The 21,101-nt window shown below is 39.8% G+C and overlaps 1 protein-coding gene and 1 long non-coding RNA gene across 10 annotated transcripts in view; one reads left to right on the top strand and one right to left on the bottom strand.

Moving 5' to 3' along the window:
- Positions 1 to 366: 366 nt before the first annotated feature.
- The window catches only part of NR3C2 (nuclear receptor subfamily 3 group C member 2), a 137,413-nt gene continuing 116,678 nt past the window's right edge, over positions 367 to 21,101 (bottom strand). For all 9 annotated transcript variants that reach the window (XM_081875259.1, XM_081875254.1, XM_081875252.1 and 6 more), the window contains 3 exons: positions 14,534 to 14,664; positions 9,682 to 9,839; positions 367 to 4,449 (listed from right to left, as the gene is read on the bottom strand). In XM_081875259.1, the coding sequence (XP_081731385.1) occupies positions 4,294 to 4,449; positions 9,682 to 9,839; positions 14,534 to 14,664 (445 nt within the window). In that variant the 3' untranslated portion in view covers positions 367 to 4,293. The remainder of the gene's footprint in view (positions 4,450 to 9,681; positions 9,840 to 14,533; positions 14,665 to 21,101) is intronic.
- Positions 15,106 to 18,026, top strand: LOC309349515. Its single transcript, XR_014159994.1, has 2 exons — positions 15,106 to 16,844; positions 16,938 to 18,026. It is a non-coding gene; the product is annotated as an uncharacterized lncRNA (long non-coding RNA).

Here is a 21,101-nt window from a genome sequence, read left to right as displayed (position 1 = left end):
GCTCCAATACTGGCTTCTTGGAGCCAAATTGCCCTTAGCTGCCTCATCCTAATAAGTTTACTTGGATGTTAAGGGCAATTTGTGCCAGTCTACAATATCGGAGAGATTACCTGAATGGTGAAGCCCAGGTGAAGCAACTTGCACCATCAAAGCCCTTGTTACTACGAAGGCAGGTGTTGCAAATAAGACTTACAAAAACTGCATCATGTATCTAATTTCACTCAAGGGCATTTCCCCAAAGAAACAGATGCATCTTCAGGTGAGTGTGGTTGATATCAAAGCGCAAGGAATACCGGGAATCACACCATTTTAATTTGTGTATATTTATACAACTTATAAAAAATTAGGTACTTAAAGACATTAACATAAAGGCCAAACAATAATCTTCTATTTATTCAAAAAGTTTAAACATACAGAAGCAAGCCCCTAATTGTTAATGCATTATTATGCATAGATGTCGTTTTACACCATAGTTTCTGCCTGCTTATATTTTTCATCTAGCATTATATAATCAGGACACAATCTGCCAAGAACTTCTTCTGCACAAGTGCAAAGTTCCCAGAGGAATGTGCTCTTCAACGCCATGAACTCTGAAACATAACTGAGAATCCTGGCATTATAACTGCTGCCTATCAGGTTATTCACCTGCCAGATGAAATTGCACCCTCCTGCACACTCTCTCTCTCTCTCTCTCTCTCTCTCTCTCTCTCTCTCTCTCTCTCTTTCTCCCCCCTCCCCTCTATAAAAAGTCACATCTTTAATAGACAATCAAAAGTGCATTAAATGTAGAATGGGTTAAATTCATAAAGGTTTTTTTTTAAAAAAAAAAAAGTCAGTGAAAATACCACCCTGTGAATTAGATTTTTGCATTATTGATTATAAAGTATATTTTATTAAGATGTTGATATTGCAAGCTTTTAGTCCTTTTTCTCTTTTGTTCTGTGCAACAAAATGGTTACACACTGCAATGCAATGTTATTCTTGAAATACCCACTGCAGTAAATTAAAACTATTTTACATTTTTTACTTAAGAATACAATATTCTTGCTGTATATTTTCAGTCATTCATAGCCACAAAATCATTACACTCGATCAACACAATTTATCATTTTGACATTTTGAAGTTAACTTTTATCTTATTTTGCAGGAGACAGATGCCTGTTTCATTCTAAAGTACAATGTACTCCTGATTCCTTCCTTTTTTCATTTTTCATTTTTATTATTTCTAAGCAATAATCAATGGTTTCATAAACAGGTGATTAAAGTAAAGGATTTATTATAATCTGCTTACAATTGTTTGCAAAGACAGACATATATTTTGCATAAAGATATAAACTGTTTTTAAAACTAATGTAGTGTTTTACTTATGACATTTCTGTGAATTATGAATTGTACCAAACCAAGATTATATGCAATAAGGTACAAAAAATAATAGCAATCAGACAACAACATGAATTGGGACAGACATCTAACAGTGGATTTTTTAAAAAAAGAATATGGCTTTAATATTTTAATTAGGCAAAGTTACTTAGTGATAAAAAAAGATTCAGTAACTTTGTTAATAAAAAAATGCAGCACCATACTGCGTTTACCACAAACCTGAATAATTTGAAATTCCAATTTCAGTATGGTTTTAAAAAAAAACGGTAAATGAAAGGGAGATTTGTGACCACTTCTTCAATATAAACAACCAGTCTGCATGCGGTGTATTTTTATCACTTTAGAAGAGCAGCTTTCATATTGCTGTGCAGATCAAAGGAGCTAATTTATGAATTAAGATTTCTAAAACTGCAAATAATATATGCATGTGTAAATTGACTCTTTCTGAGCGTACCTTAACAGATTTCCCATTCAATGAGACATGTGACTTAAAAATAGTAGTAGTAATGTTTGCATCCTGTTTATGAGATGCAAACATTCAAATTTCTGAATCTAATGCACACTTGATTATTGAGAGTTTGCGGGCAGGATACAAAGAGACTTTGTAAGGAAACTTTGGGCTTCTTTTTCTTCTCTCTGTGCCACATAGAAAACCACTTTGAAACTGAGGGCACTTTCAAAAGCAGCTTGTGATACATCATTGGAATCTGGTGTTCAGCTGGGGGAGGGAAAATCCCACTGGGCAATGCCTACTTGGAGGTCTTTGGATCCCAGACTTTGTTAAGGTTTCTTTTATTGTCACAAACTTTACCTAGACACAAGTTTACCAGAAGTATAACTCTGACAATTATTCTCTTTACATTTGTATTTAATATCAATGGTCATAGGAAATGTTGCTATAATGCAGCCTCCAATGCTTAAATTATTTATAAAATGTATAATGTTGATCACCCCAAGAAAGATACATTTTTCATCATCTCAGTTCATAAAGGAAGTCTTGAGAGAAATCCAGATTAAAGGCTCATGCCTAAAGTTGTTAGCTATGTTTTAGCACTGATTTGTAAAAGTGTTATGGTATTAATATTAAGTTACTAACTAGTTGAGCAGTAATTCTAAACATAGTTACAAGGAAATAATTTGTACTAAAAGTCAGTAGCACATAATTCCAAATAAGTAGGTTTATGATCTAGGATAACACACACACCCCAGTCCAAATTTGTCAATAGCGTATCTTCTTTCACATAATTATATCATTCCAGAATTTTACCTAGTATGTGTGTTGAAATTTATTTTCTCACATTTTTAGCCCCATTTTTTTGTAGTTTATGTACATTCCAGATTGAAAAGGAGAAGCAAAAAAACCAACCCCACTATTATTATTTAGCTCTCCCTTTTAGCCACAACTTTGTTACAATATTAGACACCCAAACTGTCCCACTGAAATCAAGGAGTGCAATCCTATGCATGTCTGCTCAAAGGTGAGTCCCAGATAAGTGTGTATAGGATTTCAGCCTAGCTGTGTGTTGAGTTGCAGCCTTGGAAATAAAACAGATTGGCAGGCAGAATCTCACCTTGTCCCATGACTGACGAGCCTTTGAGGAGACTCTAGGCACAACCTAATAGGATACTGTCCTCAGGAAGCTGTACTGAAATGTATGAAGTACTGTGTGCTTCCACATCTTCATTCACTTCAGCGAGACAATTTCTTAGTGGGTTGTGCCCTTTGGAGTCTATCTTGGTAGATGTGAAATGTGCAGATAGCTGCAAACACAGCTAGCTAGAGGCATGGAGCAGAACTCTTGTGTGCTAGAGTCATGTAAAAGCAGACAGATACTATGGATGAAAATGGACAGAAAAGAAGTGCAACTGAAAATGGCTATGGGTGGTTATTTACAGCAGACACTGTCAGATGGTAAATTAGATATGATGCTAAAAAGGCACAGCTTTCCCTTTCTGAAATACACTGTAAACGGTTCATTATGCATGCAGAACAATTCACTTTACAAAAAAAATTACCTTGTGTTTAGACAAAAAGAGTAATTAAATAGTCTCCAGCAAAATAGAATTCTTCCAAAAATACTTTCCCATTCATCCTATTAACCATTAAAGATTTTTTAGGTCTCATTTACAAAAGTTCCTTATACCATTTTTTCCAGGTCCTTCAATTTATACATACAGCAATGTACAATACAGCAAAAGACTGCGAAAAATTATTGGTAAAGCCAGCACAATAGATACTAGAAATCGAAACCAGGGCATTTATTTTAACATCTTATCCTTTCAAGTTAAATAATAAATGAACACTTAACACAGTGTAGATCATCTGTGATGGATAATATGGGATAACAAATGCCGCAGGTTAATATACCAAGATTATTCCACACCAAATGCTCCATTATTTATTTTACACATCCAGGGATTTGTGTGTGTGTGTGTGTGTGTGTGTGTGTATAGTACAATTATTAATGCCCCATATTGACTTTGTTTTATGTGCAAACCAACAGTAAGCTTTTCAAAAGTTCATATTAGTCCTTGAACCCTTTTTAAAACAAGCAAACAATACCGGAAACTACATGGCATATTTAAAATGTTCATCTCTTAAAATATCAAAATCAAAGAGTTATTTGACTAGATATGGCTTTTCATCCAGAGGAACAGGAACATTTTTTTTTTCTCTCCTAAATGTTGGGTTATTGGGGGGGAGATGCATCTTGACGACTTTGCTCGTCTAGTTCACATAAGCTGCTTTCCATCCTCCAAACCCTGGCTATGGTTTTCAGACTATTTAGAGACCATTGAACAATTTTGTATAGCATGTTTTAAATGTTGGCTTCTCGGGTCCTTCATGGGTGTGGAATAGCACAGGGAAACTTAAGGCAAAGTTTTTTTTTTTCTCCATTAAGACATTTTCTGTCACTTCCTGTGGAAGTAGAGGGGCTTGGCATTCCCAGATTCCACCTTGGGCAACTGGTCACTGATGATTTCTACCAGCATGGCTGGAAACTCCACTTTCAGAGCTTGAGACTCCCGGAAGGTGTAGAAACAGAATTCCAACAAATCGCTAACAAGCTGAAATGCAACAGGGGAAAAGGGTCAGGAATGGCGCACATTGAAATTGATGTAGAAAGTCTTCATGATGCAAAAACAAACAGCGTTAAGAAACAATTTTCCTTAGTAGAATAGGTATCAGACAAAGACCAGTAAGTAAGCTCCCCACCCACCACTCATATGTGGATGTGCTAGTAAAGAGTAGTTAGAAGCCAGAGAAATTTCGTACCAATTAATTCCCACAGAAATCAATGGGATCTAAGCAGGGTTTGCTCTGGTTTATGGCAAATGAATATTTGTTCCAATCATGTAAATAGTCCACACATACCCCATGTGCCTCTCTGTTGTGTGTGTAAAAGAAATAGAACCTTTGGTTACAGAACAGCTCCTTTTTTCAAACTGCTTCTTTTCTGACTATGACTTCATTAGAGAGCTCCCATCACCAGCAACCAGTTTATTCTATACTTCTGATTAGGGCTGTTCACAACATAAAAAATAAGAACAAACCAAACCAGACATGCCTCTGAATATAAAGCCAGATTCTCAATAACACCTTTTCTTCCTGAACAATGTTTTATGCACACTGGCAAAAGAGCACACGTAGGAACTATGCTGCTAAGACCACATGGGGCTGTCTACTAAGAAGAAGAGATTTCTAAAAGGAGTCCTATGATCAGACTTTTGGAGCCCAGTTTGTCCTCTCTGATAGGAGAAGGGATTTGTTGCTTTGTGCATGTCCCACCTTCATTTTTAGAAGTTGCTCATTTATTCTGAGCCTGCTTTTTGGGTCTGGAAGTTTGGCTGATGGACAGTTTTGAATAGACAGTTTATGGTTTCTTTACCATAAAATCCTATTTATTTTTATTTTACTTTCTGTTTATTCTCTTGTGCGACTCAAATCTTGCAATTCCAATTTTAAACATCCTCCCTTTATTTTTTACATGAACCTATTTACCATTTGGACGATGCTGAAGCCTTTACACTAGATCCTGAGTTCATCGTTCTCAACTTTGCCCCAGGTCCAAAAAAAATAGTTTCTTTTATCCCTTCTGGGATTGGTAGCTAAACCCCACCCACCCCTTAATCTTTAGGTTGAACTGTTGTAAGGCTAGGGATTTAGTAAGCTTTTAACTAGTTTGAACAGGTGGAAGGTTATGAGCAAGCAATTAAGGGCTTAGTATTATATATGCTTTACTGGTAGCTGATGGGGTAATTATTTTTATTTGCTCATCTAATATTTTCCATTTATAAATTGATTTGTACATTCTTTTTATTCTTATCTGACTTTGATCCCTTTCTGATTACCACCGCTAGCTCAGTGGAGCAAACTAAATGGAGTGAAAATTTTCATTGTTCCAGGGCTGGATTTCAGGCTTAGAATCTCCAAACAAAAGCCATCATTTTAATGCATTTTCTTTTCATTAAGCCATGAAAATTGGCTTATAAAGGTATAGGCATCTCCCCCCCCCCCGCCCCTCCTAACTGGTTCAACTGCTGGATGACAAAAATAACACATTGTTCTACATCAGGGATGGGAAACTTTGGGGCTTCCAGATGTTGGACTTCCAACTCTCATTGGCCTCAGCATCACCCAAAATCAAGGATGCTGGACTACGTTAGTTCCCCATCCCTGGTCTAAACTTTCACTCTCCTTCATTGGCAGTACACCATGCTAGTTCCCATGCTGTTCCCTCAGGAGTAACTTTTTAAGAGAGCTGGTGGCTGCAGTGCAGAGAAGAGATGGAAAAGCCCTGATCCGCCAGTGAGGGTTTCTCTCCCTTTCAGAGAAAAAACCAGAAGTATTACCTGATACCAAGTAGGCGTCAATTGAAGTCCGTTCTTTAGTTGCAGGCTTTACTAAATTCCACTCGCCACTGAATGTATCCCTAAGTAGCTGTGCTTCTGTAGCTATTAAGTGCTTTTTGTGTTAGCAAGTGAACAGTTCAATTCAACCAGTAAGACTCTATATCAGCACCTAAGCTGTCACCCATTCTCTCCAACCCAAAGTGATATAACATGCATTTCTGCGTCCATATCAGATGCCTGCTGATATTTTGTGTCTCTGAATTTGGTGGGGAGCTTGAGCATAAAACCCTTCTGAAATGGATGGAAAAGGGACCCCAATTGTTTCAAGTCTATACAGTGCTCAATTCATAATTTTATTTGTTTACATTTTTAAAAGGAATTGCCATTATGTCACATTGAAACATTTCTTTTGGAGGGAGGAGGAGGAGGACTAACTAGAGCTTTGACCCCCCCCCATGACACAAACTATTTGAATGTAAAATTACTTAAGTATTTACCTGCAATTATTTTTTCATACAGGCTATGCTCCAGTCACTGCCCCTCCAAGGCATCATACCCTAATGTTCTTAAGCATGTCTTGCAGGTGGGACAATGCATAGAATTGAGATGTGAATCCTACCGACGCTTAAATCAGCACAAATCTGCCTTAATCAGCATTGTGACCTCTGCAGGTCTGAATTCAAGCTGTTCTATAATTGCTTTGTTTTGTTTTTAGGGGCTCTGTAAATAAAGTTGCTGATGCTTTCAAATTCTTATTTGCTTACCTTTCCTTTCATGGAATTTTTTTCACACCTTGGCATATTTTTTTGCATGCACATATGTTCACCATGTGGAAGGCCAGCTAAAACCACTGAGTAATGTAAAATATTTCCCTTCACTTGTGCTCCCTATATTACAGAGTATTGTGTTGCCTTAATTTTGTTTCTATTCTACATCCTCACAGCCTGCAACCCTCATACCCAGGAGTCAGTCCCATTGAAATCAATGGGCTCCATGTACCCATAGACAATTCCAGCATTAGAACATAAAAAACTGCTGGATCCGGTCAATGAGATTTGCTACCTCAGACCAATTTGGACAAGAGCACACATGCTCTTTCCTTCTTCGGAAGACAATAGGTGGGAGTCAGCGAAATATTACTCATTTAAGTAGACCCATTTAAATGAACAAACACTGACTAACTTAGGCCCATGAATTTTAGAGGGTCTACTCTGTGTGAAACAATGCCACCCTCTTATTTCTCCCTGACACATTGGTTGGCATTAAACTTAAGTTTTACTCCGAGTAGATAGACGGACTGAAATCAATTCATAATATAAAGCTAGGTCTATGGATTTTAATGGGTCTGTCAGCATAGCTTCATTGAATACCTCTCAACAGGCTTCCATGTGCACAGAGATTCTGATGTGGGGGAACGCCACATGAACAACTTTTCGCAGCAGTGTCCCCCAACACATTTTCAGACAGTACAACAACCCACAAATAACGGATATTTCCCCTGGTGTTTGTTAAATTCTGTCCAATTATATATGGAGAGTATAATTAGTTCTGGCTCTGAAAATATATGATGCACCATTTTACTGGCACGGTTCAAAATATTGCACGCACGCACCACCCCAACTTTCACAGGCAGCTTGCTACATAATACGGTAAATCTGAAGCATTTGAACTGATGCTGACTTGGATTCACTGACTTCAATGCAACTCTACTGGCTTGAATCCAAGGACTTTAACTAATCTGGTTTGCAGAGCAAGCTGATGTTGAGCAGAAAAACATCTACCCCCCCCTCCTCAAAAGCAAAAGCTAGTCTCAAAGGAATGAGCTGTTACTGCAGTACTAATAATACTCTGACTCCCACCGAGATATTTCAGTGTTTTAATTAACAGCACATTACTTGACAAATAATTCCATATGTATGTTCTGTAAACAGACCTCGGGCTTTGGTGCAGATTTGACCTGAAATGCACCATACTGTACTGCGTCTTCACAAATAAGCCAGTCAAGTACAAAGAAGCACATTTATATGTGGCCTCTCACATACTGAGGCCAAAGATTCTGTGCACAGCATGTGTATCAAAAGTGTATTTCCTTGCTACATCATAAGAATGGAGCTGAGAAGTTTGCTTGCTCTTGCTGTACAATTAATCAGCTTTAAAGAGGCACTTAGCAGTAGGCTGTCCTCTTGTAACTGGTGGTTCCACAAAACAGAAGCTCATAAAGAAACCAAAATCCCTTTGGAGAATAAGTTGGGAATTATGTCAATAACAATACATTTAAATGAGTTGTTGAATTTTAAAGCCTGCGTATGACTGACTCATTCTGGTTCAAAGCAATTTGCATTGTCTTTGAAAGACTGGAGATACTATTCACAAATAGCCGTACTTTGAAATGGCTGCATGGACTTCAATAAGATTACGCAGAAATAAGAGGTACTGAGAATTGTGGCTTGAGGGCAGGGGGTGGCGAGGGTGAGGGTGGGGCAGAGGACAGCAGCAATTGAAAACTTGGGTTTCACATACAAAGATTTTCAGCATTTGTAATTACACCCTTACATTTCAATGGAATTCTGATCGAGTGCCTAAAATTGACTTGCACTGACTCACAAGGTTAGCTCTGAGCACAGTTCATGAACTTTGCTTTCTGTTTTAAACCATGTGATGACTCAAAAGAAACTTCCTGTCCTCTTGCTTGCAGAACATTACTCATTAAATTATTTCTCCCAGCACATAAGCAGATCCCTTACCCAGTAGGCCCAGAAAGTAGCTTTCTCACTTGGTTGTATTCAATGGTGGCACTGCCTTTGTGGAAGCGCTTCCCTTTCTGCAAGTCAGGTCAGCCAGTTTTTACCAAACTATCTCCTGCATCCACCTTATCCCACCCACAAGCTGTTCCTGAGGGTTTGGGCGACCGTCTGCAACAGTAAATATTATTCCATGGAAGACTGCAGTACAATACAGGGGGTGGGCAGTGTTGGTGCCCTCGCTGAAGCCCTGTCCATAAAGGCAGTCACTTGGATACCGCTCATTTTCTATACAAAAATCTACAAACTAGTTACTTTTTCTTTTCGTATTTGGTGCTTGTTAACTGAACAAGACTTAATACTGTTCATGTGCCTGCAACTCAAAACAGCAACCTGAATCCCACTGTTCCTTTTCTCCAGTTGGTAGGTAGGTAGGGAAATGTATGATGTCATCACACTGTGCATTTCCTGTATGGTGTGATGTAATGGGGGGTTCAGTAGTACCACTTCGCCATTGCTCAGTGCCACTTCTGCTACTGACGAGCCACGTTTGCCTGCCATCTCACCTTTTGCGCTGATGAACAGGTATCGCCTCACTTTTTTGTAACAACACTACATCACGATACCAATCAACTTCAGTCAAGGTATTTGTTTGATTCCTACAGTATATAACAGTCTCCTCCAAGCTATCAAGCCAATTACTTACATCATGAATGGAGTCCAGGAGCTTTGTCAGTTGGTAAAACCGCTGCCAACTTTGCCCAGAACTGTTTGGATGCTTAATTACCATCTTCCGCAGCTCTTTAATATAATTTGCCCTCATTTCTTCAAATGCAGCTTGACTCTTGAGGCCATCCTTGGGTACTGTCATAAAAGGATACAAATAATTATTAATCAACGATCTGTTAAGTTTACATATATATTAAAAAAGGAGAACAATGTGTTACTACAAGGCCATTCACTAACGTTCAGAAAAGCTTGCTACTGTGTACAAATGCTTTCCCCATATTTCTTGCGCATTATGAAAACGTAGCAACTTCATAAATCCTTTGAGGTTTTGCAAACATTCTTCACAGGTGAGTATATGAGAAAGACCTTGCTGAAGAACAGTAAAAAGCAATGTGTTTGATTACCCACTTTGACCTAAGAGAAAACCATGCCTGCCTGTGCACACACAGAGAGAGGGAAGAGATGGATTTTTTCTTGTAGAAAACAAAAAAATAGGTTCTTAAACTTCCAGTCAACTCTAATACTGCATACTCTTATTAAACAGTTGCGTAAAAATATAAAAATACACATAATTGCTTTTTACGATGAATTCAAAATCTATTCCTAGGGATGAAAATGCTTTTAGGTTGAAATATGTTTCTGAGCACACGTGCTGAAATAAAAATGGAGTTTTATGCTATACAGAATAAAATGAATTATTGTTGTGCCATGGACTGCAATTTCAGTGCTAGGATGCATCCAGCTTTTAAAAGTGTGCTCTCCCCAATCGACACAGTAGTGCTACTCAGGCATGGGTCATCTGCAAATATTCATGCTTGATCAAAAGGCTACAAGAAGGCTGCACCTTCTGATTCAAGGATATCTCCTCTCACTAATCTATGAACCACTTGGAATCCAGTGCCACGTTATGGCTTATATGCATAAAACTCTCAGATATACTTTCAACCTTTGGTTTTGCCTTTCCGCCCCCTGCCCCCCCCCCCCCCGCCCAAACTCCGCTCAGGGCCTGTGTACTACATTCTTTACCGAATAGTGATGGTTTGCATTTTTAACGGTTTGCATTTCAGCTTGAAAAAAAGCCCCCCATTTGAGCCAATATGATGGGTTTTCCAAGCCTAGGTGTGGCAAGGGGAGCACTGGTGGCGGGACTGCATCTGCAGAGAGAAGGCTACAGAATCTAATTCCATTGCCATTAGAACAACCATCAAGATGCTTGTATTATAACTAGGAGATTCAAAGCAACATCAGTTGGTTTCTATTTGGGCTTCACAAATCTCAGCACTGTACAGAAGATGTCTGTTCTGATGGTTGGTAACCTATTAGGCAGAGAGATTATTTCATGTCTCCTCTAAACCAAGCCACCTAGTCATAACCTTAAGAATAATCAGTTCTTTTATTATGACTGACTGCACCCTCTTCTTCAATTTCTATTTTATGCATTACTTTTTAATGCTGTTAATAGAGACGACCTGCCTTTCGCTAGATTCAGATTTCATGTTCAAATATTTTGATTGATTTATCTCATTTAAAAATCTATATACTGCTTGATTGTGTTTAAAAAACCCCTCAAAGCAGTTTACAAAAAAGGTATTTTGACGGGGAGCATAATTCAGACAGAACATTAGGGGGGTGTATCCAATGTCATTATTAATTATTATTAGTAGTACTTAATTTCTAACTTGCACAAATATCAGATTAGTTTCCTAATGAGGTGGCAGATTGGACAAGGGATCTATCCCTCTTCTCCCCCCCGCTAAGCCAAACACACACTCTCCCAAAAGAAGCTTCTCTAGAGGGATGGAGGCAACCTCCCATACATTGTGGGATGTGGGTCGTCTGAGGCTGCAGTGGAAGAGAATCACAGGATGCCTTGGCCTGTCTGCAGGCAATTCCCCGCTCCCAATGCACCTAACAATGCTTGGAAGGTCTCCCCGACCTTCTGGTGAGGCCTGGTGAAGGCTACAAGAGGACAAGGGATGATCAGTGGCAAGACTTTGCCTTCCATTAGAAACAACCCTGGAATTTGTGAATATGTGCTACATGCTGCTCCCTGTGACCAGTCAGAGTTGGTGTGTGAAATGAGAAATCCTTGCCTCTATTTCCACACACTCAGATCCCAGGCCAGTTATCCAACACCTAATTTAAAAACAACAACAACAACAATAATTGCTGGATTTTGCAAAAAGATGTCAGGAGTTAGAATTAGGGGGAAAAATAAAAGTGAGAGTGAAATGGAAAGCACAATAGCTGTTTCAATATGGCTCTCGTTTTTAGATGTGCATGTAAATAATTTAGCAACATGAGACAAGCTGCCTACAAACAAATAGCTGTTCTGGGAGCAGTTATTAGACAATCTTGGTTTTGAAAAAATGCCTAATGGGTGGTAAATGGCAGATCATATATTTGAATGGGAGCCTATTTGGGCTAACGCTGGGAGGAGAAGTTCTAATGGCCCATCCCGGAATAGCAAGAATAAGTTGCACACTGTTTAGAGGGAAGGGCAGGGGTGAACTTATTTGCTGTGGTCTTGAAGCAGCATATACGTTTGCCCGGGAGTAAGGCGACAATGCTCAACAAAGTCCCTGCTTCTCCTCCCAGGCTCACTATGTTATTCATAAGGCAATTGGGCTGGGAAGCTTTTCTCTCTCTTTTCCCCAGGTACCCCTAGACTGTGGAATTAACAGACCTTTTCGCTTTTGTTGCAGGGGCTCTGTTGGTGGATGGTGGGTGGTGGTGGTGGTTTTTGGCTTCTGTAATATTATAATTGTGTAATCACAACTGGATCTCCCAGGGGGAGGAAGCCAGAAGGTCTACCTGTACCCATTAATGAAGCTGGCTCTGGAAACAATGAGTTTCTTGGAAAGGTTCCACTCCCAGAAAGGTAGCCATGCCCTCAATATGTGAGATGGGAGTAATCTATGTTACGGCTTGGCCCTGACCCAGTTTTCCTAATCTGACTACACATTGGGCATTTCATCATATATTGGGTCTTTGCCCATTTCCCCACCCCCACCGACAGGTGTTCTTGCTATGTGAGTCCGTTCTAGGAAAGCTGCCACGCAGCAATAATTATTTTCATTCCAAGAAGAGAATAAAATTGTTGTTCTCTTTCTAGTGCTTCATGTATTCAAAAAGCATCATATCCCAACAATCTTTGCAAATGAATCAGTGCCCTGTCCAAATCAAATTGTGGCATTGCACACTCATGTGCACATCCAACATCATGTGCTTAAGGGGCAGCATCCAACCAAGTCTTATTCAGAGTGGATCCACCGATCTCTATTCTTGAGTATTGATTTGGTTGCCTACCACTCTATGTGTAATGGTTTCAATGTTTATAGATCCACTGAAGACCCAAGGGTTTCAGGTTTGCATAACCAGACATACGTTGCATGCCTCATTTTAATAAAGATCATTTCTATGTGCCTATATGATGCTGGCACCCAAATAAATGTGTGAAGGAGTACTGAATGCTTTTTTTACTGGCAAATATGAAAATTATTACACTAGCATCAAACAGAATTAATTATATAAAATTACAATAATCAGAAACACAATTGAAACTTCAGATTGTTGGACATACGCCCAGTTGTTTCTCCGATTATTAAATGTGCTGAGGCAACTGGCAAACGTCCCTACTCTGTGGGCTGGGGAAAAGCAAGAAAACAATTGAGATGTAATGTGTGGTTTCTTCAATGTTAATTGAGAAAAACTTCCTTGATGTGGCCATCATTCAAGTTCCTAAACAAATTCCAACAGCTAGTCAAATGATTAAAAAAATAAAATCAAACTAGCTTGGAAATCTATACTGTAATGCAGTATATGGGTGGCATTATTTGGAACTGAGCTGCCATTTACAGCTATTCGCTGTTTTTGTTAAAACTGAGTTATGCACACAGCAGGATTCCCTTCTGTCTCCCCCACAAATGTCAATCTGTTCTTGGAATGTTTCTTGGCTATTCATTTCCTATGATGCATTTAATGCTAGAAAAGACCTAGGTTTTGGATCACTGTAGTGCTTAACCTTTTAATCCTGGCACCTAGCATTTTGAATTATTATTATTTTTAGATCTATGATGAACTTAAGCAGAAATATTATTGCATAGATGCTTAGAATACCCTTCTACCATGTAAACAACCAGGGCAGTTTACAAGAAAGAGACAGGTTGACAGTAAAATAACAACATAATAAAGTACACAAGCAAAACAATAATTAAGAGAGCAGTTAAAATGAGCAGTTAAAATGCTGTGAGCATTTTAAAAGCCTGGTGCCAAGCAGGCAACAATGCAGGCACCAAGTGAGCCTTCCTGGAGAGAGATTTTCCACAAGCAAACTGTCACTGTCCCAAAAGTCCTCACTCTGCTTACCGCCCATCTTAGCACAGCTGGTAGTGCTGGAAAAGAACTCTTCACATGAGCAGGTTGGTGTGAGAGCAGACATTCTTTAATAGCTTTAACACTAAGAGCTAGCAGTTTGAATTTTGCTCAGAAACAGACTGGGAGTAATATTATAGGGCTCTGCAACCCATATGTCATGTTCCCAACAACCAATCTCTTCTAGTAGCTAAGTGGCTGTATTTTTAATGGACTTTGAAGCATTCAAAGGCAGATCCACATACAATGTATTGTAGCAGTCATCCTCGGAAGCATTTGGTCTTTGTTTTAAACAATTTGCTGTAGGTGTCTAATTTAAAACACTGGCACCAAGGCCTTGTGGCTCCTGCAATCTAGTTCCTTTTTCACCATTTAGTGAGTCATTTGGACTAGTCGTTTAGAACAATATGTAAATTTAGCACAGTTGACAATTATGACTGGAATGGCAAACTTACCTGTGCTTAATAGCAGCAAAACTTTCATTATAGTATATTCTTCAAAGCTAAGTTGCAAGCGAACAAACTGAAGGCTGATCTGGTGCATCCCCTGGCACAACTCAAACATTGCAGACTGGCGCATTCTCTCTCTGCAAAAGGAAAAAAAGGGGACAGAATACAGATAAGAATAGGCAAGCTTGGTTGGTAGAGTCCCAAGGCTACGCAAGTCCTGACTTACTTAAGAGTCAAATCACACAGCCATATACTCATTGTGAAATAAGCACAAGTAGGACATGCTTGGTTGTAAGTATTGATGCAGCTCAACCATCGGCTAACTTCCTCCTAAGCCAGACAGGTCCTTGTCGGTCCTAAAATTCCTGAACTAGAGACATATATTAAATCATGGAAACTACCCTAGACTGGTGACACAATCATGTCTAGTGCTGCATCTCATGAAACACTTTGAAGGCAACACTCAAACAGCACATCAGTTTCGAGCAATTCTATAATTCAGGCATGTCCAACAGGAAGATCATGATCTACTGGTAGATCACTGGACGTCTGCGGTAGATCACGGTAGATCATGGCCTCCCCCAAAGAAGCTGAACAACTGTGGCTCCCCCAAAAAAGCTCAACATTTTATCTCCTCCATGAAAAAACTCAACAACAAACTTTGACCCGAACCCCAAAAAAGGGGGTAGATCACTGCCAGTTTTTAACTCTGTGAGTAGATCGCAGTCTCTTGGGAGTTGGCCACCACTGTTCATTCATCTTGCTCTGAAGAGAAAACTCAAGGATCAGACCTTTAGAAGCCACCAACTTACTAGATGACTTTAAAAGGGGAATAGATAAATTCATGGAGGCCATCAGCAGCAACAAGCCATGATGGCTAAATGTTACATCAAATATCTCAGGCAGTGTTCTTCTGAATGTTAGTTGCTGGGGAACAACAGTGGCACAATGCTACTACACATTTAAAAAAACTTTTAATTTCAAACACAGTAATGTTTTCCCCTGGTTGGGAGCAAAACTTCAGTATTACTAAACATACAGTGCTTGCAAAATGCGTTGAGAATGACAGAAGGAACATCAATTGATATTTTAGTTTCAAAGGAACTGACGCAGTTGAGCAAGTGAAGTAATAAGAGGAAACCAATGATTATTGATTTTATATACATCAGCTTAGAAAAACTTTCACAACCAAATTGCTCAATTTCTACCCCATCCCAGTCCAGTGTAAAAATATTTCTAAAAGGCAAGAGACTGGCCAAACTAGTTGTGCAGTACTATGCAACCACTTTCAGAGATGTGAAGTGTGAACTATCAAGGAGTTCACAGGTTAATGCTGTGGAAGGACATTTGTATATTAAAGTGAACATCAGAATTAAATAGAAGAGTTCTAAATATATACACCATTAATGCCACCCTAATAGATTTCATTTTCTAAATAGTGAATGATACATGTTTTCCTGGAAATATAGCAAATCAAGCTTTAGGATATTAAAAAAGAGAATACTTGTGTTGCAAGAGAATGAATCACAGGAATAATTTGCTCTTAGGAAGGCTTATGTTAGAATTCAGGTATCACTTCTTAGATAGTGTTTTGAAAGCAAAAAAGGAAGTTTGTAAGGACAAATGTTCAGAGTTGTTTTCTGTACTTCTTCAACAGTCTCAGAGGAAGGAGTATATGGTTACCACCCACTCAGCTGTAAGTCATGCATTACATTGAAAGCTAGCTGATTCTTCCAGTAGATAAAGCAACATAGTTCAGCTCCTGTAATTTGGTGCCTTTTGATTTATCCAGCTGTCACCAACCATAAATATGAGTGTTTTCCCAAAAAGTACCTGAGATAGTGCTGCTTGCAACAAGGAAAGGCTGGGCACTCTGTCATACTAATGTTGTTATTTAGGAGAGGGGGAGAATAACACACACACACACACAGAGAGAGAGAGAGAGAGAAGAGAGAGGAAGAAATGCATCCATTTAAATACAAACACTTGTATTGTGCTTGATGAAGCCCCAGAGCCAGAGATTGACCACTGTCATGGACTGGTTGGACACAAAGGAATGATGGGAGGAATCGGCTGGGGAACCCCCGGGGAAGAAGGCTCAGAGTTCAAGGAGTGGTGGTGTGAAGACAATGAGTGGTCAGAGGGAGAAGAGGGAGAAGACTGGGAGGTGGAGGTATCAGAAGGTGAAGAGGTAACAGGGCTTGGTGAGCTGGGAGAGTCTGTGGCAGAGAGGAGTCCAGAATCAGAGGCAGAAGCTGAAGCAGGAGAGGAGGGATGGCAAAAGGCAGAGATGAGTCTGGTTGGTAGGGAGTCACAGGTGACTCTCCTTCCTGCTGCAACCAGCTTTCCTCCCCCCCCCCCCCCGACCCCAGAACCCAGAGAGGCATGAAAGGGGCAAAAGATAAGATAGCACCACACAGGTCCAGATTGCTCAGATTGCTTGGGAGAAACCCCAGAGAGGAGGGGACTTAGGCTGCTGTAGGTACCTTCAGTCTTAGCAACTGATCCATGGGCGGGGGGGGGGGGAACGGGGATATATTGGAGGTGAGTTCCATGATCATTAGGCCTGACATTCTGCCAAGTCTGTGCAGATCCTGTTCTTGCTAATAAAGAGGTGACTCCAATGTGCATGGTGCGATTTACTGCTGGCTCGCTCCTGTCATCCACCATAAAAAATATATTGCTATGTGGTGGTTAATCTGTGTTACTACAGATGGCACTAAACTACAACTCCCATAATCCCTGGCCATTGGTAATGTTGGCAGGGGCTGAAGGAAGTTGTAGTTCAGCAAGTATCTGGAGGGCTGCAGGTTAGCCATCCCTTCTACATAGCACTATCAAACTAATGTTTTTGTCAGTCGTTTGAGGAAGAATGTTCATTCTATCTCCATAAGAATATACAAATAGAAACCTAAACTGTGCCCAGAAAGCTCAAAGTAGCCACTACAGTGATACCTCTGGTTACAAACTTAATTTGTTCCGGAGGTCTGTTCTTAACCTGAAACTGCTCTTAATCTGAGGTACCACTTTAGATAATGGGGCCTCCCGCTGCCGTTGCACTGCTGCCAAAAGATTTCGGTTCTCATCCTGAGGTAAAGTTCTTAACCCAAGGTACTACTTCTGGGTTAGCGGAGTCTGTAACCCGAAGTGTTTATAACCTGAGGTGTTTGTAAGCAGAGGTACCACTACAGACTTGAAAGCACTGGTACAAAATTCTCTCAAAGGCCCATCTCCAGCTGGGTTGTACAAATTGCAGCACCTGAATTGCAGCAAGTTGTGAAAGCGTATAAAACCATTTTCAGACCTTTCAAGCAAGGTAATCATTTTGTTACACAATAACTGCACAGTTGTTATTTATGTTTCAAGGAATGCAGAGGTCCTTTCCCTATCTATTGCAATAAAGACTGTTGTACGGAAAGCAGTTATGCAAATCTGATAGACATCTATTCAGATAGTGGCCATGATGTCAATGGCAAAGAGCAACACACCTCGTTTTTTTTTTTTAAAAAAAAAACATGTTTACTTATTTATCCATTTCTCTCTCAACCAAGCATTTCCCCACTGTAGCACTCAAATCTCAAAGAAGGCCAGACATCAAAATACCACCCATTCTGCTTTCACAACTACGCATATCCTGACATTTTTTTTCTTTTTTCACATTTCTTCTATGGAGGCTCTGGGCTCATTTCCAACAGGGTAAGATATTGTGGCCCCGGCCATGGATCAAGGCTCAGTAGCAGAGCTTCATGCTTTGGCACCGGGGGTGGAGAGCATGCGGGGGCAGGGCTGGCACCCATCCTGGGGGCGGGGTGTGACACCTGCAGGGTTGGGGCACCCAGTGCGGGTGGGAGGGGGCAGCCGTAATGGCCTGCCAGGGGCAGTGCACTCCCCCCGCACTCCTCTTCCTCCGCCAGTGTCAAGGCTTGCACTAAGACAGAACTAAAAACCAGGGAGGGAGTGTCATACAGAAAGCTTCCAACAGTGAAGGCCATGACCTGCTCACAAGACTAAGTAGCCACCGCTACAAAGCAAGGAACTGATACAGAGAAGAGCCCTGCTAGAAGAGCCCATCTAGTCCAGCATCCTTGTCCCACATGGGCCAACCAAATGCCTATCGGAAACCCGCAAGCAGGATCTAAGTGCAACAGCACCCTCCCAATGTATATTCCCCAACAACTGGTAGTCAGATGTAATGAAAATATTATTCCCCCCCCCCCTTGTACTGTGAAAATCAACCTTATACTACTGATTTATTCTATAAAGATATTCCAGCACCTTCAAATGCTCTCATGATCCTGATATTTAATTATTATTATTATTATTTCCATAGCAGTGGAAAAATCTCCTTCAGTAACAGTTTGCTTAGAATTCAATGGCACGTGTGCTTGATAGTTATTATTCTTTTATTAGTAGTATTTTGGTATTAGTATTAGTATTATTTATTGAGTTGATATACTGCCCTATACCTGGAGGTCTCAGGGCGGTTCACAGGACAAAATCAAAACACAAGACCACAAAATAGATAATCAAAATAAAAACAGCAACCCAATAATCCCCCATATCCACTTTTACAAGAACAGAATACCACGTGCAACACCAAGTTACAGCAGTGCAGGTACAGACTATGTATGAAGATGTATTACAGAAAGCATTATGTCCTATAAAGCTCCAAAGATACTCCAGTGCAACAGAAGAACTATGGCTGCTACGCCACTTGAGCATAAGTTCCCCTCCATCTGAGAAATACATAACCAGCACTGGGCCAGGGAGAAGGGATGCAGTATGCCACATAAAGCACCAAATGTATGTAAACCGTGTTTCTGCAAGATTAGTAGCACTGTATGTTCTGACATGAGAAGAGAAGACTCTCTGGAAAAGACCCTGATGTTGGGAAAGATGGAAGGCACAAGGAGAAGGGGACGACAGAGGACGAGATGGGTGGATAGTGTTCTCGAAGCTACCAGCATGAGTTTGACTAAACTGCGGGAGGCAGTGGAAGACAGAAGTTCCTGGCATGCTCTGGTCCATGGGGTCACGAAGAGTCAGACACGACTAAACGACTAAACAACAACAACAACAAATATTCTGACAGCAGTAGTTATCGGGGTATGGACCAAGAGGAACCTAAACAGAGTCCAGGACCTGTTTTCCCCTTATGTCCAGCCCACTAGATAATTGATGCTGTCAGCTACAGATGTTGGAGAATACGGATGAAGGCAGAAAAGGAAATGGAAATTGCATCAGTTTGCATGTATCTCTCTGATCAAGAATGGAATTTTTTCACATCACATTAATTAATGGCCTTGTTTTTACACTGTTTTGACATTTCCTTTACATTGGAACAAAAGTTCTGTAAGTTCTGTAAATATATCCATAACTTCTGCTAAATAGCAGACAGTGAGATGCATAACAGTATTTGGTGGGAAGCCTAAGTGCAGCAGAATGGAAGCAGCGCTGATTGTGACAAGTACAGCTTGGAATGGAAATTGCTATTTTCCTCTGCATACATGCCTTTGTAGATTTGGTATTTCCACTCTTATAGCTATTAAAACAAAGCAGCACAACAGTCTGGATGCTGAAAGTGACCTAAGGAGTGTTCTGTCTTCCACAACACCATAAATCCAAAAGCTTGTGTCAAGCACGCAGCTTATCACATAATTGAAATGGACACTTTGAAATTTTATGAGATTTCTTTTTGAAAATTTGAGGTTTTTAAAAAATAATTTAAGTACTTTCATTGCCTTCATTATTAAGCCCAAAAATATGATTTATAATTAAAGTAGCAATATTTCAATCCTTTTGAAAAGTCAAATAAAATAATTAGGGAAGCCAGGCCTGAAGGGGGAATGGATTTTTTAAAATATTAGCTAAAAGGAGCATGAGAAATACTGATGTAAGTTGTTAATAAGAATATCTATCCAATGTATGTGTCTGAACTTCTTGTTAAACTTTTGGTACACATTTCCATGAAGTCCAGACCTTCTGAAGCAGAAAAAATATGGGATAGTATACCAAAAATACTTGGTTGATTCTCCAACAAGATCATGAATTACAACCCTTACCCATTAAATGCACAACTGTATACATCTCACTGTCATACCAATTGCAAAAATTCTCTGGCCAACTACTTAAATAACATAGGTGCTAATGTTTTATTAATATTTACAAGATTATAAAAGGCTTCCTAAAATTAGGCCCATGGGATTAACAGAGCGAAAGCAAAAGAAATGTCAGTAGGAAAGGCAATATAGCAAATGACCTACGAAAGTTGTGGAATAATACTCTGCTAAATGCAACAATGACAGCAAACGAGCTTTTCCTCCTCTTAAACTATACAATTAAAGTAAATCTGATATGCTTGAAAACGCAGCCTTTTATTTTACTCTTCTCCCTCCTTAACTGTTAACACAGAATTAGCTGTTCAGGATACCAGGAAGAGTTACAAGCTGAAATAGCTGAAAGGTCACATAGAGGTAACTGCGGCCTTACAGTTGTGTTATGCAATGATAAACCCATTGCTCTCAAGTTCAGCAAGGATTCCCACAGTGACTGCACATGACACAATAGAAAGGCA

The sequence above is a fragment of the Podarcis erhardii genome, assembly GCF_964252035.2.
Source record: "Podarcis erhardii genome assembly, chromosome: 9".
In the NCBI taxonomy this organism is placed as follows: Eukaryota; Metazoa; Chordata; class Lepidosauria; order Squamata; family Lacertidae; genus Podarcis; species Podarcis erhardii.
The sequence above is the reverse complement of the archived record's forward strand: the minus strand, read 5'-3'. Positions and strand labels throughout refer to the sequence as shown.